This window comes from Aplysia californica, unplaced genomic scaffold, assembly GCF_000002075.1.
Source record: "Aplysia californica isolate F4 #8 unplaced genomic scaffold, AplCal3.0 scaffold01075, whole genome shotgun sequence".
In the NCBI taxonomy this organism is placed as follows: Eukaryota; Metazoa; Mollusca; class Gastropoda; order Aplysiida; family Aplysiidae; genus Aplysia; species Aplysia californica.
In genome coordinates, this window is record NW_004798345.1 from 59,429 (window position 1) to 74,823 (window position 15,395).

Here is a 15,395-nt window from a genome sequence, read left to right on the forward strand (position 1 = left end):
TCTCTCTCTCTCTCTCTCTCTCTCTCTCTCTCTCTCTCTCTCTCTCTCTCTGTGTATATATTGTAGATCTATCTCTTACTTTCTCTGTCGCGTCCAGTTACGGCTTTTATCGGTTTTGTTAGGTTTGTTGCTTACCACCTCTCTTTTGTGCACAGAAATTAAAAACAAAAATCGGAAGCTGAAGTTGACCTCGGCAGCCATCGTGCCTGTGGCGCGAAAGCGAAACTGGATATCTCTGGGGAACGTGTTGTAGATCTGGGCCTTGATCTGGATTCAGAACGTAAGGTAATGATTAGATAGCTGTTGTATTTTATCGTAGCTAAACGCTGGTCAGTGTAGTATAGCTCTAGATCTAGATAATGTATCGCGTAGAACCAAACAAGACTTACAGAGTCTCCTGAAGGAGAGGGACTACATCTAGATCTGGATCTAGACCTCGGACTAAGCCTAGGCTTGCCTCTCCTTCTTAGTTCTTAGTCTAGATCTAAATCTTCGGTGTGTCCCGGAGTTCTGCGCTCATAGAAAAAGGCTCACATTGTGCGTAATTTGTTTCAGTCACCAACATCGTTTGAAAGTGAGAGGCACATTAAGTCGTTGTCTTGTCATACCCCCTTAATCCCCGCCAACTCAATCTCCACCCACTCTCTCTTTCTCTCTCTCTCTCTCTCTCTCTCTCTCTCTCTCTCTCTCTCTCTCTCTCTCACTCACTCACTCTCTTTTTCCCTCTCTCATTTCTTCACTCTCACTCTTTCTCTCTCTGTCTCTCTCTCTCTTTTCTCTCTCTTTCTCTCTCTCTCTCTCTTCTCTCTCTCTCTCTCTCTCTCTCATTTCCCCACTCATTCTCTCTTTGTTTCTTTTTCTTTCTCTCTCCCCCCCCTCTCTCTCTTTCTTTTCTTCCCTCTTTGTCTCTCTGTCTCTCTGTCTCTTTCTCTTCTTCCCTCTGTCTCTCTCTCTGCCTCTCTCTCTGCCTCTCTCTCTGCCTCTCTCTCTTTGTCTTTCTCAGTCTCTATCTCTCTCTATCTCTCTCTGTCTCTATGTCTCTCTGTCTCTTTCTTTCTCTCTCTCACCCTCTCTCTCTCTTTCTTTTCTTCCCTCTTTGTCTCTCTGTCTCTCACTCTCTCTTTCTCTTCTTCCCTCTGTCTCTCTGTCTCTCTGTCTCTCTGTCTCTCTGTCTCTCTGTCTCTCTGTCTCTCTGGTTGATTGCACACCACCCCTCGTCTGTGCTCAGAAATAGAAAAAACATAAACATTTGGAAGCGGAAGCCGCGTTGTCTCTGATTCGAAAGCGAAACTGCATACAGTTGCGAACGTGTTGTCTGTGCCTTGTTGATCTGAATTCGGAACCTAAGGTAATGATCAGATGGCTGTGGTGGTTTATTGTAGCTGAAAGCTTTGCAGTGTAGACTAGTATAGATCTATATCTAGACTCTAGATGATGTATCGTGTAGAACCAAACAAGACCCACAGAGTCTCCCGAGGGAGAGAGACCAGATCTAGACCTCCTTAGATCTATATATCTAGATATAAATTATTATAAATATAAATATAGATCTAGAATCTAGAATGTAGACCTAGGCCTAGGCTTGCCTCTCCTTCTTAGTAGTCCCTCACTTATTATAACTAACTAATGTCCACTGGAACTGCATGCAATGTACTGGCCTTTGTAGAGCTAAATCTAAGTTTGTTTGAAGTTTGATGGGAATAGCACACAGTGAGCCTAACCCTAATTACTAATACTAATACTAATTTAGTAAAACAAATTTAAGCTTCCTCTATTACCGAGTATTGGCATTCACTAATTAATGACTAGATTCTAAATCTAATGGCAATGTTAGATCTATCTCAGCTGGGCACTTTGTAGAGCTAAATCTAGGGTTGTTTAGAAAAGCGTTTGATTGTATATCACACGGTGAGCCGAACGCTTAGTCAACCAAGTAAGCTTCCTATTACTATTATTATCATTACCGACTTAGAATGACATTCACTAACAAATGACTATAATGGCAATGCTCAATGCTAGATCTAGGGTTGTTTAGTGTTTGATTGGAAATGTCACACAGTGAGCCGAACGGTTTTAACTAATTAAAAGTTGGGGGCTCGGGTGACTAATCAACTAAGTGAGTAGGCCTAGATCTCGAACCGTCATTTCAGTTTGGGAAATTTTTCGCAGCTCGTCCGACACAAAAGCATAAGCCTAGATTTTTTGTCGAATAACTTTCGATCCCGTTTACTTTTAACCTAGATTCTCTAAACGGCACTCTTCGAGGGAAGTGGTCCCGGCTTAACACCATAGAAATAACACTAAGACTTGTAGTCAGAAACAAAAACAGAAGTCGAGTAAAAAAGCTGTCTTCGGTAATTTTTTTCCCTTACTTCAAGTTTAGAATATTTCCCACATTAATTTTTTAATCGGCTTCCTTTTTTGTTTCCGATTGCAAGTGTTATTTCTACGGAATTAGGCCGGGACTACTTCTCCCGAAGAGTGCCCTCTAAACGAGTGACAACCCCGTTTTGTCTTTTCGAGCAAAACTTTTTTCAACGTTATAGATTGGTGTGGAAGGGCACTTTTCTTAGAGAGGCCAGAATATTGCTCGATATGAGTCGGTCGGAACTATTTTCTTACGGATATTGATAAGTAAATGGGACAAACTGATACAAGACCGGGAACGGTAGCTCGATAACATTAACAATCAGTGCCGTCTGTCTCAAGTCATCCGTAAGAAAATCGTGTCTTTTCATCGGACAGGCTACAGCACGGGCAATAATAGTTTTGGTGTCGACGGACATCCCCGCTCCGTCCCTCATGTTTAAACCGACTGCGTCAGTGTCGTTCTGTAGGTATTAATTTTAAATAACGTTTCCAAGCCCTCTGACCTGGTAACCGTAACAGTTTTGGTCAGGTCCATTTTTCCCCTTCTCTTTCCCCCGATCTCGGAATCTTCGCGGACGCAGTATCATGTCTGGAGAGGAGCAGCCCCAGCCGTTTGCCAGCGACGAGGAGACGGTGAGTTCTCACGCATCCTCAAACCCACACACACGCGCACACACACACACGCACGCACACTCGCGCGCGCTTGGCAGTCCGACCCGAAATAGGTATATTTCAATTTCATTAAAACATTTCCAGTCGAAAGTCGGGTTTGAGTTGTTTTCTTATTCGTACATTCATATAATATAAGTGAAACAAATTATCGATAAAAGACCAATGCGACAGCCATATACATATATTGTACGCACACAAACACACGCACATGCATGCATGCGCGCACGCACGCACGCATGCACACACGCTTGCACGCATGTACGCACACACTCAGGAAAAAGAGAGAGGGGAGAGAGAGAAAGAGAGGGAGAGAGAGTCAGCAGCACTTCCCGGTGTGTCCCGTAGGTCTGCGCTCATAGAAAAAGCTCACTTTGGGCGTATATTTTTCCAGTCTAGCGGAAAATACAAATCATCGCCAAACCTTTCGTGAAAGAGAAAAAAATATTTTGAAAATAAGGGGCAAAGATGTTGTCACCCCATAACCCCTAATCCCCCCCTCTCTCTGCTCCAACCCACCCTCTTTATCTCTCTCTCTCTCTCTCTCTCTCTCTCTCCCTCTCTCTCTCTCTCTCTCTCTTCCACTTTCTTTCCGCTCTCTCTCTTCTCTTCTTTTTCTCTTCTCTTCTCTCTCTCTCCTCTTCTCACTCTCTCTCTCTTTCTCTTCTCTTTTCCTTCTCTCTCTCTCTCTCTCTCTCTCTCTCTCTCTCTCTCTCTCTCTCTCTCTCACTCTCTCATTAGAACCAGAAAACCTTCCTCTATAACACACTGATAATCGGCATGAATCGGAAAGAAAGAAATTTGTTGAAAATACCGTTTAATGGTATATTATCGAAATTATCAAATATCGATACCCGATTATTTAAGAATCGCACGTCATATCTCACACTGCAAACATTTTAAACCACTGTTTCCAGGCTCTGTTCCTTAAAACTTATGTTTGTTATCCTAAATATGGGAATTTGAGTTCTAAGCCTAAAGATTTTTAACGGGGAGCTAAAAAATTTGAGTAGTAATGTACATTGAGTAATCGATACTAGTAGCTGTTTACAAATGAGAGATGAGAGAAAGTGGTGGTGGGGAAGCAGTAAGAAGAAGAAGAAGGAGAAGGAGAAGGAGAAGGAGAAGGAGAAGAAGAAGAAGACGAAGAAGAAGAAGACGAAGAAGAAGAAGAAGAAGAAGAAATTATTACACTACAGACCGAAGTACAGACGAACAAAAGCACAGAAAAAAAGACGAGGTGTGCAAATCTGCTCTTCCCGTTGTGTCCCGGAGGTCTGCGCTCTTCGATAAAGACGCACTGTATGCGTATTTTATTTCAGTGGACAAACCCTTCGTGAAAGAGAAAGACAATCGTTTGAAAGTTGTTATCTCCCCATACACCTACCCCCCCCCCCTCATCTTTCTCTCTCTCTCTATATATATATATTTCTCTCTATCTATTGCTCTCTCACTCTCTATTTCTCTCTCTCTATCTTTCTCTCTCTGTCTCTCTCTCAATATATTTCTCTCTAGCTCTCTCTCTTTCTCTTCCCCCCCTCTCTCTTTCTATCTCTCTTTCTCTCTCTCTCTCTCTCTCTCTCTCTCTCTCTCTCTCTCTCTCTCTCTCTCTCTCTCTCTGTATTTTATAATTTAACTCGCTTGGTCTTTTACGTTCAGTCACGGCTTCCATCGCCTTTCTTCGGTAGATTGCACACCACCGCTCGTTTGTGCTCAGAAATTAGGAAAAACATAAACATTTGCCAAGCGGAAGCCGCGTTGTCGAAAGCGAAACTGCATACAGTTGCGAACGTGTTGTCTGTGCCTTGTTGATCTGAATTCAGAACCTAAGGTAATGATCAGATGGCTGTGGTGGTTTATTGTAGCTGAAAGCTGTGCAGTGTAGGCTAGTATAGATCTAGATCTAGATTTAGACTCTAGATGTTGTATCATGTAGATCTAGAACCAAGGGAGAGAGACCAGATGTAGACCTAGAATCCAGACCTAGGCCTAGGCTTGCCCCTCCTTCTTACTTCTTCTTAGTCCCTAACTTATTATAACTAACTAATGTCCACTGGAACTGCATAGGCTAGTATAGATCTAGATCTAGATCTAGATCTAGATCTAGATTCTAGATGTTGTATCAGTCGTGTAGAACCAAACAAGACCCACAGCTAGGCTTGCTTCTCCTTCTTAGTACTTCTTAGCTCTTAGTCCCTAACTTAGTATAGATCTAGATCTAGATCTAGATGTAGTCTGTAGACTGTAGTGATTCTAACTTATGACCACTGGCACTGCATGCAGTGTACAGGGGTAGGACTGGCCTTTGTAGAGCTAAATCTAGGGTTTTGTGTATAATGGGAATAGCACACGGTGAGCCTAACCTTAATACCTAATACTAATACTAATACTAATACTAGATCTAGATCTAGATCTAGATCTAGAAATCTAGAAGATTCTAATACTAATTTATAACTAATATTTAATCGAAGTGGCTAGCCGTACTTAAGTACGGCTAGACTGAGAGTCTAGCCGTACTTAAAGTTAAGTACGGCTAGACTGCCAGTCTAGCCTACTTAGATCTAGTTCTAGGTTTGGCCCTATCGACTCAAGCCTGTTAAGTACACAGGTCTCATTAGATCTAGAATCTAGATCTAGATCTAGATCTAGTAATTATTCAGGTTGAAATGCATGCAAGTCAGAAAGGCACCTTTTTGTTTTGTCTGAAATACAAATACTTTAGGCATTGCAAACTAAAAATTTCTTTTACAATTCAGCCATCAATATTAAGTACGGCTAGCCTGACAGTCTAGCCGTCCTTAAGTACGGCTAGCCTGGCTAAGTACGACTAGACTGCCAGTCTAGCCGTACTTATCTTAGGCCCTATTAACATTAGAAAACAGGAGGTTTAAAATACAAATACATACACTGTCATTAAGGCACCTGGTTTCGTCTCAAATACAAATACTTTAGGTAGGTACTGCACACTAAAAATGTATATTTACAATTCAGTAGGCCTATTTTTTTGTTAAATGGTCAGTCTAGCCATTATAAGTACGGCTAGACTGCGAGTCTAGCCGTACTTCTGCCAGTCTAGCCGTCATTAAGCACGGCTAGCCTCTTCCATATTTAATAGGCGAGTCTTGTGGCTATTCTCACCCGGCAAAACCACATATTTCTACACTGTGATAACAGAAAAATTGTAGAATTCTGTGCCGTGAACAAACGTTCCATTACAATTGTAGCCTACTAAAAGCGTACAATTTTGTCTGTGGGCAGTGGAGAGAGAGAGAAAGAGAGAGAGGAGTAGCGCGAGAATTTCCGGGCAAAACAAAATGGCGACCCGCGTAGTTCGGCTCGATTCGAAAAGTTAAATAGCCGTAGCATCTTTGTAGACAACCAAATTTATTTACTTTTGTGTTTTAACATCATTTTTTAACTTTGTTTTGGTCAATTTGATCGTCCACACCGATAGACAGTATTCAGAAAGAGACGGAGAGAGAGAGAAGAGGGGAGGAGTTGATCTTGCGAGAACTTCCGGGCGGGTGAGAATAGCCACTTTCTATTTAATAAAACAAAAGCTTCACTAAGTAATGACTAGATCTAGATCTAGATATGGATTCTAGATCAAGATCTAATAGCAATGCTAGATCTATCTGAGCTGGGCACTTTGTAGAGCTAGATCTAGGGCTGTTTAGAAAAGTGTTTGATTGGAAATATCACTCGGTGAGCCAAAGGCTTAGTCAACCGAGTGAGAATCCTATTATTATATTATTACCGACTAATGGCATTCACTAACAAATGAGTTATCAAACTTCAAACAAACTTAGATTTAGCTCTACAAAGGCCAGTAATGGCAATGCTTAATGCTAGGACTTGGCTTTGTACAGCTAGATCTAGGGTTGTTTAGTGGTTGATTGGAAATGTCGCACGGTGAGCCGAACGGTTTTAACTAATTAAAAGATGGGGGCTCGGATGGCTAAGTAAGTGAGTGGGTCCAGATCTAGTGAGTTTAGACTCAACAGTAATGTTAAGCAAATGTCGGTGTTTGACACCGTTAACCAAACTGCCCCTCTGGGATCAATAAAATTGTAATTTATAAATGTATCTCTTTAATGGTTCACTTTGAAGTCAGTATTCCATGAGTAAGAAACGCGAGTGATTCTTGAATTAAAAAGTGGAGACCTCGAACCGTCATTTCAGTTTGGGAAATTTTCTGCGCTCGTCCGACGCAAAAGCATAGGCCTAGATTTTTTGGCGAATAACTTTCGATCCCGTTTACTTTTAGCCTCGTTTCTCTAAACGGCATTCTTCGAGAGGAGTGGTCCCGGCTTAACTCCAAAGAAATAACACTAAGAGTTTGTAGTCGGAAACAAAAACGGAAGTAGGGTAAAAAAGCTGTCTTCGGTATTTTTTTGTCGTTCGATTTTAGAATATTTTCATCCTGATTTTTTTCTTCATCGGGTGACATTGTGACCCTGGCAACTCAAGCCAGCTTTTTTAATCGGCTTCCGTTTGTGTTTCCGATTGCGAGTGTTATTTCTATGGAATAAGGCCGGGACCCCTAATTCTCCCAAAGAGTGCCCTCTAAACGCGTGACAACCCCGTTTTGTCTTTTCGAGCAATACTCATTTCAACGTTACAGATTGGTGTGGAAGGGCACTTTTCTTGAGAGGCCAGAATAAAATATTGCTCGATATGAGTCAGGCGGAACTATTTTCTTACGGATATTGATGTAAATGGAACAAGACCGGGAACGGTAGCTCGATAACAATCGGTGCCATCTGTCCCAAGTAATCCGTTAAAAAAAGCGTGTCTTTTCGTTGGACGGGCTACAGCACGGGCAAAAATAGTTTTGGTGCGGACGGACATCCCCGCACGGAACCTCAATTTTTAAACCGACTGCGTCACTGTCGTTCTGTAGGTATTAATTTTAAATAGGGAGTGTATACAGACCCGGTAACCGGGTACAAAGTCACGAAGTATACAGATCCGGTAGGGGAACTCTTTTGTGAATTCGGAAAGTTTCAGCGCCCTCTTGGCTCAGGTTAGACCTAGACCTAGGTTCTTCTAGATCTAAATCTATGGCCTAGGTCTAGATAGACGCACATAAATCATTGATTTCGAGGTTAGCCTAGATCTAGATCTAGATCTCTAGACCTAAATGAAAATTGCGGATGTCTTTTTCATGAACGATCGTTTTTCCTCCGTTTTTAGACTTGGAGGAATCACAATTTGAAGAAAAGAACAGTGTCATAATTTCAATCGAGCAGTCTCTCTCTCTACTCTTTCTCTCTCTCTCTCTCTCTCTCTCTCTCTCTCTCTCTCTCTCTCTCTCTCTCATAATTTAACTCGCTTGGTCTTTTGCGGTCAGTCACGACTTCCATCGGTTTTCTTTGGTAGATTGCACACCACCCCTCGTTTGTGCTCAGAAATAGAAAAAACATAAACATTTGCCAAGCGGAAGCCGCGTTGTCTCTGATTCGAAAGCGAAACTGCATACAGTGCGAACGTGTTGTCTGTGCCTTGTTGATCTGAATTCAGAACCTAAGGTAATGATCAGATGGCTGTGGTGGTTTATTGTAGCTGAAAGCTGTGCAGTGTAGGCTAGTATAGATCTAGATCTAGACTCTAGATGTTGTTACGTTGTATCGTGTAGAACCAAACAAGACTCAGTCTCCCGAGAGAGAGAGAGACCACATCTAGATCTAGATCTAGAGAAATCTAGATCTAGACCTAAAATCTAGACCTAGGCCTAGGCTTGCCTCTCCTTCTTAGTTCTTCTTAGTCCCTAACTTATTATAACTGATGTCCACTGGAACTGCATGCAGTGTACTGGCCTTTGTAGATCTAAATCTAAGTTTGTTTGAAGTTTGATGGGAATAGCACACAGTGAGCCTTACCCTTTACTAATACTAGATCTAGATCTAGATTACTAATACTAGATCTAATACTAATTTAGTAAAACAAATTTAAGCTTCCTCTATTACTGAGTATTGGCATTCACTAATTAATGACTAGATCTAGATTCTAGATCTAATGGCAATGTTACATCTATCTCAGCTGGGCACTTTGTAGAGCTAGATCTAGGGTTGTTTAGAAAAGAGTTTGATTGTATATCACACGGTGAGCCGAACGCTTAGTCAACCAAGTAAGCTTCCTATTACTATTATTATCATTACCGACTTAGAATGGCATTCTCTAACAAATGACTATAATGGCAATGCTTAATGCTAGATCTAGGGTTGTTTAGTGTTTGATTGGAAATGTCACACGGTGAGCCGAACGGTTTTAACTAATTAAAAGTTGGGGGCTCGGGTGACTAAGTGAGTAGGCCTAGATCTAGATCTAGATCTAGAATCAAGTGAGTTTAGACTCAACAGTAATACCCTTGTGGGATCAATAAAACTGTAATTTGTCAATTTATGTCTTTACTACTTTGAAGTCAGTATTCCATGAGTAAGAAACGCGAGCGATTCTTGAATTAAAAAGTGGAGACCTCGAACCGTCATTTCAGTTTGGGAAATTCTTCGCAGCTCGTCCGACACAAAAGTCATTCACTAACAAATGACTATAATGGCAATGCTTAATGCTAGATCTAGGGTTTGTTTAGTGTTTGATTGGAAATGTCACACGGTGAGCCGAACGGTTTTAACTAATTAAAAGTTGGGGGCTCGGGTGACTAAGTGAGTAGGCCTAGATCTAGATCTAGATCTAGAATCAAGTGAGTTTAGACTCAACAGTAATACCCTTGTGGGATCAATAAAACTGTAATTTGTCAATTTATGTCTTTACTACTTTGAAGTCAGTATTCCATGAGTAAGAAACGCGAGCGATTCTTGAATTAAAAAGTGGAGACCTCGAACCGTCATTTCAGTTTGGGAAATTCTTCGCAGCTCGTCCGACACAAAAGTCATTCACTAACAAATGACTATAATGGCAATGCTTAATGCTAGATCTAGGGTTGTTTAGTGTTTGATTGGAAATGTCACACGGTGAGCCGAACGGTTTTAACTAATTAAAAGTTGGGGGCTCGGGTGACTAAGTGAGTAGGCCTAGATCTAGATCTAGATCTAGAATCAAGTGAGTTTAGACTCAACAGTAATACCCTTGTGGGATCAATAAAACTGTAATTTGTCAATTTATGTCTTTACTACTTTGAAGTCAGTATTCCATGAGTAAGAAACGCGAGCGATTCTTGAATTAAAAAGTGGAGACCTCGAACCGTCATTTCAGTTTGGGAAATTTTTCGCTGCATGTCCGACACTAAAGCATAAGCCTAGATTTTTTGTCGAATAACTTTCGATCCACTTTACTTTAACCTAGATTCTCTAAACGGCACTCTTCGAGGGGAAGTGGTCCCGGCTTAACACCATAGAAATAACACTAAGACTTGTAGTCAGAAACAAAAACAGAAGTCGAGTAAAAAAGCTGTCTTCGGTAATTTTTTTTCCTTACTTCGAGTTTAGAATATTTCCCACATTATTTTTTTTTTCATCAATGGCCTTTTCACCCTGGAAACTCAAGCCAGCTTTTTAATCGGCTTCCGTTTTTGTTTCCGATTGCAGTGTTATTTCTACGGAATTAGGCCGGGACCACTTCTCCCGAAGAGTGCCCTCTAAACGATTGACAACCCCGTTTTGTCTTTTCGAGCAAAACTTTTTTCAACGTTACAGATTGGTGTGGAAGGGCACTTTTCTTAGAGAGGCCAGAATATTGCTCGATATGAGTATTGCGGAATTATTTTCTTACGGATATTGATATGTAAATGGGACAAACTGATACAAGACCGGGAACGGTAGCTCGATAACATTAACAATCGGTGCCGTCTGTCTCAAGTCATCCATAAGAAAAGCGTGTCTTTTCATCGGACAGGCTACAGCACGGGCAAAAATAGTTTTGGTGTGGAGTGACATCCCCATTCCGTCCCTCATGTTTAAACCGACTGCGTCAGTGTCATTCTGTTGGTATTAATTTTAAATAACGTTTCCAAGCCCTCTGACCTGGTAACCGTAACAGTTTTGGTCAGGTCCATTTTTCCCCTTCTCTTTCCCCCGATCTCGGAATCTTCGCGGACGCAGTATCATGTCTGGAGAGGAGCAGCCCCAGCCGTTTGCCAGCGACGAGGAGACGGTGAGTTCTCACGCATCCTCAAACCCACACACACGCACGCACCCACCCACACACACACACACTCGCGCGCGCTTGGCAGTCCGACCCGAAATAGGTATATTTCAATTTCATTAAAACATTTCCAGTCGAAAGTCGGGTTTGAGTTGTTTTCTTATTCGTACATTCATATAATATAAGTGAAACAAATTATCGATAAAAGACCAATGCGACAGCCATATACATATATTGTACGCACACAAACACGCGCGCATGCACGCACTCACGCACACACTCAGGAGAAAGAGACAGGACGAGAGAGGGGAGAGAGAGAGAGAGAGAAAGAGAGGGAGAAAGAGAGAGAGAGAGAGTCAGCAGCAATTCCCGGTGTGTCCCGTAGGTCTGCGCTCATAGAAAAAGCTCACTTTGGGCGTGTTTTTTTCCAGTCTAGCGGAAAATACAAATCATCGCCAAACCCTTCGTGAAAGAATAAAAATATTTTGAAAGTAAGGGGCAAAGATGTTGTCACCCCATAACCCCTAATCCCCCCCTCTTTCCCCTCCAACCCACCCTCTTTCTCTCTCTCTTTCTCTCTCTCTCTCTCTCTCTCTCTCTCTCTCTCTCTCTCTCTCTCTCTCTTTCTCTCTCTCTTCCTCTTTCTCTTCCCCTTTCTTTCCCCTCTCTCTCTTCTCTTCTCTCCTCTCTCTCTTCTCTTCTCTCTCTCTTTTTCTCTTCTCTTTTCCCCCCCTCTCTCTCTCTCTCTCTCTTTCTCTCTCTCTCTCTCTCTCTCTCTTTCTCTCTCTAGGTCATTAGAACCAGAAATCCTTCCTCTATAACACACTGATAATCGGCATGAATCGGAAAGAAAGAAAGTTGTTAAAAATGCCGTTTAATGGTATATTATCGAAATTGTCAAATATCGATACCCGATTAGTTAAGAATCGCCCGTCTTATCTCACATCGCAAACATCTTAAACCACTGTACGGGGCTCTGTTCCTTAAAACTTATGTTTGTTATCCTAAATATGGGAATTGGAGTTCTAAACCTAAAGACTTTTAACGGGGAGCTAAAAAAGAGTAGTAATGTACATTGAGTAATCGATACTAGTAGCCACGTGGACAAGCTATTTACAAATGAGAGATGAGAGAAAGTGGTGGTGGGGAAGCAGTAAGAAGAAGAAGAAGAAGAAGAAGAAGAAGAAGAAGAAGAAGAAGAAGAAAAGCCAGCCTTAACCATTACTACACTACAGACCGAAGTACAAACAAACATGTTGGTGCACGAACAAGAACACAGAAAAAAAGACAAGGTGTGAAACTCCGCTCTTCCCGGTGTGTCCCGGAGGTCTGCGCTCATAGATAAAGACGCACTGTGTGCGTATTTTATTTTAGTCGCCAAACCCTTCGTGAAAGAGAAAGACAATCGTTTGAAAGTGAGAGGCACATTAAGTTGTTATCTCCCCATACACCCTAAACACCCCCCCCCCTCGTATTCTCTGTCTCTCTCTCTCTCTCTCTCTCTCTCTCTCTCTCTCTCTCTCTCTCTCTCTTGCTCTCTCTTTCTTTCCCTCTTTCTCTCACTCTCTCTCTGTCTCTCTCTCACTCTTTCTCTCACTCTCTCTCTCTCTGCCTCTCTCACTCTCTCTCTCTGCCTCTCTCCCTCTCTCTCTCACACACCTCTCTCTCTCTCTCTTTCCCTAGCCATCTATCTCTCTCTTTTTCTCTCTCTCTCTCTCTCTCTCTCTCTCTCACACTCTCTCTCTCTCTCTCTTTCCCTAGCCATCTATCTCTCTCTTTTTCCCTCTCTCATTTCTTCTCTCTCACTCTTTCTCTTTCTCTCTCTCTCTCTCTTCCCTCTCTCTCTCTCTCTCTCTCTCTCTCTCTCTCTCTCTCTCTCTCTCTCTCTTTCTCTCTCTCTCTCTGTTTGTCCCTCTCTCGCTCTCTCTCTCTTGTTCCCACTCCCCCTCTCTCTCTCTCTCTCTCTTGTTCCCTCCCACTCCCCCACTCTTCTTCCTCTCTCTCTCTGTCTCTCTCTCTCTCTCTCTCTCTCTCTCTCTCTTCTCTCTCTCTCTCTCTCTCTCTCTCTCTCTCTCTCTCTCTCTCTCTCTCTCTCTCTCTCTCTCTCTCTGTATATTATAATTTAACTCGCTTGGTCACTTGCGTTCAGTCACGGCTTCCATCGCCTTTCTTAGGTTGATTGCACACAACCCCTCGTTTGTGCTCAGAAATAGGAAAAATAATAAAATCGGAAGCGGAAGTTTTCCTTGACTTCCGCCGTGCCGTGTCTCTCATTCGATAGCGAAACCAGATACAGTTGCGAACGTGTCTGTGCCTTGTTGATCTGGGTAATGATCAGAATGCTGTGGTAGTTTTCTTTGGTAGTTTTCTTTGTAGCTAAAAGCTGTGTAGATCTAGATATTGTATCGTATAGAACCTAACAAGACTCTAGGCCTAGACTTGCCTCTCCTTCTAGTTCTTAGTCCCTAACTAATGACCACTGGACACTGCATGCAGTGTACAGGGGTAGTACTGGCCTTTGCACGGTGAGCCTAAACCTAATACTAATTTAGGGTTGTTTAGTGTTTGATTGGAACAGCACACGGTGCTAGAATCTAGATCTTAGTCTAGATCTAGATCTAGAATGGCATTCCCTAACTAGATCAAGATCTAATGGCAATAAGATCTAATGGCAATGGGCACTTTATTCACTAAGTAATGACTAGAGCTAGATCTAGGGTTGTCTTTGATCTAGATCTAGATCTAGGGTTGTTTAGAAAAGATTAACAACCAAGTGAGTTTCCCATATTATTACTAACTAATAATGCTAGGACTTGGCTTTGTACAGCTAGATCTAGGGTTGTTTAGTGGTTGATTGGAAATGTCGCACGGTGAGCCGAACGGTTTTAACTAATTAAAAGTTGGGGGCTCGGATGGCTAAGTAAGTGAGTGGGTCCAGATCTAGTGAGTTTAGACTCAACAGTAATGTTAAGCAAATGTCGGTGTTTGACACCGTTAACCAAACTGCCCCTCTGGGATCAATAAAATTGTAATTTATAAATGTATCTCTTTAATGGTTCACTTTGAAGTCAGTATTCCATGAGTAAGAAACGCGAGTGATTCTTGAATTAAAAAGTGGAGACCTCGAACCGTCATTTCAGTTTGGGAAATTTTCTGCGCTCGTCCGACACAAAAGCATAGGCCTAGATTTTTTGGCGAATAACTTTCGATCCCGTTTACTTTTAGCCTCGTGTTCTCTAAACGGCATTCTTCGAGAGGAGTGGTCCCGGCTTAACTCCAAAGAAATAACACTAAGAGTTTGTAGTCGGAAACAAAAACGGAAGTAGGGTAAAAAAGCTGTCTTCGGTATTTTTTTGGGGTCGTTCGAATTTAGAATATTTTCTACCTTATTTTTTTTCTTCATCGGGTGGCATTTTCATCCTGGCAACTCAAGCCAGCTTTTTTAATCGGCTTCCGTTTGTGTTTCCGATTGCGAGTGTTATTTCTATGGAATTAGGCCGGGACCACTAATTCTCCCGAAGAGTGCCCTCTAAACGCGTGACAACCCCGTTTTGTCTTTTCGAGCAATAGTTTTTCCAACGTTACAGATTGGTGTGGAAGGGCACTTTTCTTGAGAGGCCAGAATAAAATATTGCTCGATATGAGTCAGGCGGAACTATTTTCTTACGGATATTGATGTAAATGGGACAAACTGATACAAGACCGGGAACGGTAGCTCGATAACAATCGGTGTCATCTGTCCCAAGTCATCCGTTAAAAAAAGCGTGTCTTTTCGTTGGACGGGCTACAGCACGGGCGAAAATAGTTTTGGTGCGGACGGACATCCCCGCACGGAACCTCAATTTTTAAACTGACTGCGTCACTGTCGTTCTGTAGGTATTAATTTTAAATAACGTTTCCAAGCCCTCTGACCTCGTAACCGCAACAATTTTGGTCACGTCCGTTTTTCCCCTTCTCTTTCCCCAGATCTCGGAATCTTCGCGGACGCATTATCATGTCTGGAGAGGAACAGCCCCAGCCGTTTGCCAGCGACGAGGAGATGGTGAGTTGTCACGCATCCACAAACCCACACACACAAACACACACACACACACACACACTCACACACACACACACACACACACACACACACACACACACACACACACACATACCCCCACCCCACACACACATTTACTCACCTACCTCGTTGTGTAATGCGTAGGCGGTACTCACACACATACGTCATAGTTTTATAAGCAAGTGTAGAGAAT

At 42.3% G+C, this 15,395-nt stretch overlaps 1 protein-coding gene across 8 annotated transcripts in view; it reads left to right on the top strand.

Moving 5' to 3' along the window:
* LOC101861250 overlaps nt 1-15,395 on the top strand; it is a 40,530-nt gene that overhangs the window by 6,388 nt on the left and 18,747 nt on the right. For 4 of the 8 annotated variants that reach the window (XM_035973239.1, XM_035973241.1, XM_035973240.1 and 1 more), the window contains exons 2-4: nt 2,952-3,003; nt 11,100-11,151; nt 15,109-15,184. In XM_035973239.1, coding sequence (XP_035829132.1) covers nt 2,952-3,003; nt 11,100-11,151; nt 15,109-15,184 — 180 coding nt within the window. Of the gene's footprint in view, nt 1-2,951; nt 3,004-10,598; nt 11,152-15,108; nt 15,185-15,395 lie in introns of those variants that run through there. The other 4 variants (XM_035973238.1, XM_005111545.3, XM_035973242.1 and 1 more) reach the window with 3 other exon arrangements.